The sequence below is a fragment of the Nematolebias whitei genome, chromosome 6 (assembly GCF_014905685.2).
Source record: "Nematolebias whitei isolate Nwh7 chromosome 6, NemWhi1, whole genome shotgun sequence".
Taxonomy (NCBI): domain Eukaryota; kingdom Metazoa; phylum Chordata; class Actinopteri; order Cyprinodontiformes; family Rivulidae; genus Nematolebias; species Nematolebias whitei.
This window is the reverse complement of record NC_056503.1, coordinates 50,649,386-50,652,450: the sequence shown is the minus strand read 5'-3', so window position 1 is coordinate 50,652,450 and position 3,065 is coordinate 50,649,386. Positions and strand designations below refer to the sequence as shown.

At 40.9% G+C, this 3,065-nt stretch overlaps 1 protein-coding gene across 1 annotated transcript in view; it reads right to left on the bottom strand.

Annotated features, from left to right (window-relative positions):
- myo18ab (myosin XVIIIAb) overlaps positions 1–3,065 on the bottom strand; it is a gene marked incomplete at its 3' end in the record, with an annotated part of 65,905 nt that overhangs the window by 16,082 nt on the left and 46,758 nt on the right. Inside the window, 1 exon segment of the mRNA XM_037677746.1 lies at positions 1,759–1,887. Within this exon segment, the coding sequence (XP_037533674.1) occupies positions 1,759–1,887 (129 nt within the window).

Below are 3,065 nucleotides of genomic sequence, written 5' to 3'. Positions count from 1 at the left end.
GCTACAGAAACTTTTGCTCAGTAGCGAAGGTGTGTGTGGGGGGGGGGTGTCTGATACGCATCGACCAATCAGAACAGGAGAAGTTAGAGGAAAAGGACGTCAGCAGGAAAAACTGCTGAGATTATGGTGGACTCTGGAGAGCGTAGACTGAGTTATTTATGCTGTCTTTATAGCAAGAAGAACTTGACCAAGATCTGAAGGAGCAGAGTATCTCATGCTGCTGATCATCTCATGTTGATGATCATCTCATGCTGATGATAATCTCATGCTGCTGATCATCTCATGCTGCTGATCAGCTCATGCTGCTGATCAGCTCATGCTGTTGTATTCATTCATACCATCTGCTCACACAGACTCGTGTCACCGTATTGTTTTACATTATTAGTGTTTAGTGAATAACTTAGATCTCTTAACGTTTATCTTGCTTTATATCTTAGATCCTAAGATTGTTTCTTATTACAATTTATATTTATGTTGTTGTTGGGTGTAACTGGGACCCTGAGCGCATAATTTTGTTCCACCTCATGTACCACATGTGATGAAATGACAATAAACCTACTTGAAGTTGAAGAACGTTGACCAGACCTGCTGGGCCAGAGGTCTCAACCCGGACAGCCCAAGGCCCAGTTTTAATTTGGACAACGACAATCGAGGGACACATTCTACCATTTTTCCACTAAAGACAGTCCTGCATGGACTTGTGTGATGTAAAGGTAGGACAAACAGTCACATTTAAAGATTTAAACTGCAGCAGCTGTGGTTCAAAGGAGTGCCTGGAAGGTTTATGTCATGTTTTAGTTCCTCTTTAGTTCCCTCATCTTTATAGTTTAAAGTTGGATGTAGCTGCTTTGCTGCTGCATTTTGACACATGAGCTGCACCCTGAAGCAACATCACTGATTAAAGAAGCAAGAGCACGAGAAATACTTGAAGTGTTGGACTTTTCATCGTTCTCCACCTGATGAATTTTTAACAATCATCACGAGACAACAGACACAACAGTGCTTGTTCTGAGACTATTGTAGGAGGTTTTTAAGGGTTTCTTATCTGAACGAGGTGTTGAAACAACACCCTGGTGTGTTGTGTCTGAACACCATCGTTCACCAGACCAGATACCAAGAGCAGGTTGTCAAATTAGGGGGTGAGCTGCCGTTAAACACATTTCCATGGTCAACGAGCGGATCACGGTACTTGATCTGACGAGCTATCGGGAGAGACGGGCGTGTTTTAGTCGAGAATTATCATGTTGTAAAAAACTATACGAGCATTACTGAACATTGTCAAAGTAAACCTTAAAGGGATATTTAATCTTGAACTTTCTGTTTATAATCAAACAGCTAAGAGCTCAGTGTTTTTACTTTACAAGTTGTACTTGAACGCATCATTGAGACATTACACCGTCTAACGATGTGTAGAAGAGCAACAAATGTTGAAGTACTCAGAAGCACAGAGGACACATTTTATTTAAGATACATGCTCTAATCTTCATGATACTTCCTCATTTACTTGCTCTGTTGTGACAGTTACTTTGTAATTTATTGACTACTACACTTGTAGCTTCGTCTGTTGTGTACGTTTCACTGGTTTGATAAGAGAAGGTGCTGGTGTGTGGGGTGTTAGCATCATATTAACTGATGACCAATCAATAAAAGAAAAACATCTGAATTACATCTGGTATTTAAGAAAAACAACAATTTACCTGTAGAAACACGTATGTAAACCAGTCAAAGTAAATATGTTTCTGTGTGCAGTAGGTGTACCTTTCTCTTCTTGAAGGCTTGTCTGGCCAGATGTCCTCTGCAGGCTGCCTGGAACAGTGAGATATTCCTCCTGGTCTGAACATCTCGCTGCTCCTCCAGCTTGGGCAAAGTTCCTGCTCTGAAGAACACCTGCAGGACCAGACAAAGAGGAAGTTTGTTTGTTGCTCATGGAAATTAAGCCCAGAGAGCTCCTTTGTTGTTTTTTACTAGAAGAACAACTATAGTACTGTGTACAGCAAATTATACACCTGTTGAAACACTGTTATACAGCAATACAGCAACACAGCAATCTAAAGCAAAGGTTCAGGCCAGCAAAGACCTCGTATAACATTTGACCTTGCTTTGTGACCTTGACCTCTGAGCCAGGGTGATGAAAAGATTATGACATGCTGACTAGTGGCGATACAAAAGTGTATGAAGGTTCATCAAATTATCTTGAGCAGGTCAGGAACTATGAAAACTAAGACCTTGTTTTAAATATGGCCTTGATTTGTGACCTTTACTGTGGGACTGAGCAGACCAGATGTTATGGAGCTGAGCAGACCAGATGTTATGGAGCTGAGCAGACCAGATGTTATGGACGGGACAAAAGAAAGTATACGGAGAGAACACCATGAAACGTCCTCCTTCCAGCGGGCGTATGACAGTCAGACTCTGGATGATAAGCTGGTCTGTTTGTGACGTGCGTTGAAGGACCAGATCAGCGTGAACCGAGCACCTCGCTGGTGCGTGTGCATGGATTGTTCATCTAAAATGTATTTCATCTAAACCCTTGTTGTCCTTCCGTTTGTCTTTCAGTAGTTTGTCCTGGGTGTGTGTCAGCGCGTCCAATAAAAAAAGTTGAGCTACTACTCAAAGTCGGTAAATGTTCCTTCCAGCTCGCCCTCGACAGTTTTCTTTGAACAAATCTTTATTTGAATGACAAAATATTCATGTCCACTAGTCAAAAACAAAAAACAACGAGGTTTTTCTACCTGGATTATAGAGTATGCGTCAGGATAAAGAGGTTAAAACATACTCCGACAGTTCCGTCCAACCCCCGTCATCAACTCCAAACTCTGAGGTCCAACCAAAGACTCCTTCACAAACAGTTTCCTATAATTACTTCATCGAGGTCAAATCTATCATCATGAAAACACTGCACCAAAGTTGTACTTTAAACCTGCTCCCAGTGCTTTTACAATCAATCTTGAGTATTACATTTTTAACTGCACTCTATGTAATTTATCTTTTTGTGTTACTTTCCTTTTTTATGTATAAATGTAAACGTAGAAAAATAACTCTGCCATTATGAAGGTGTGATATAA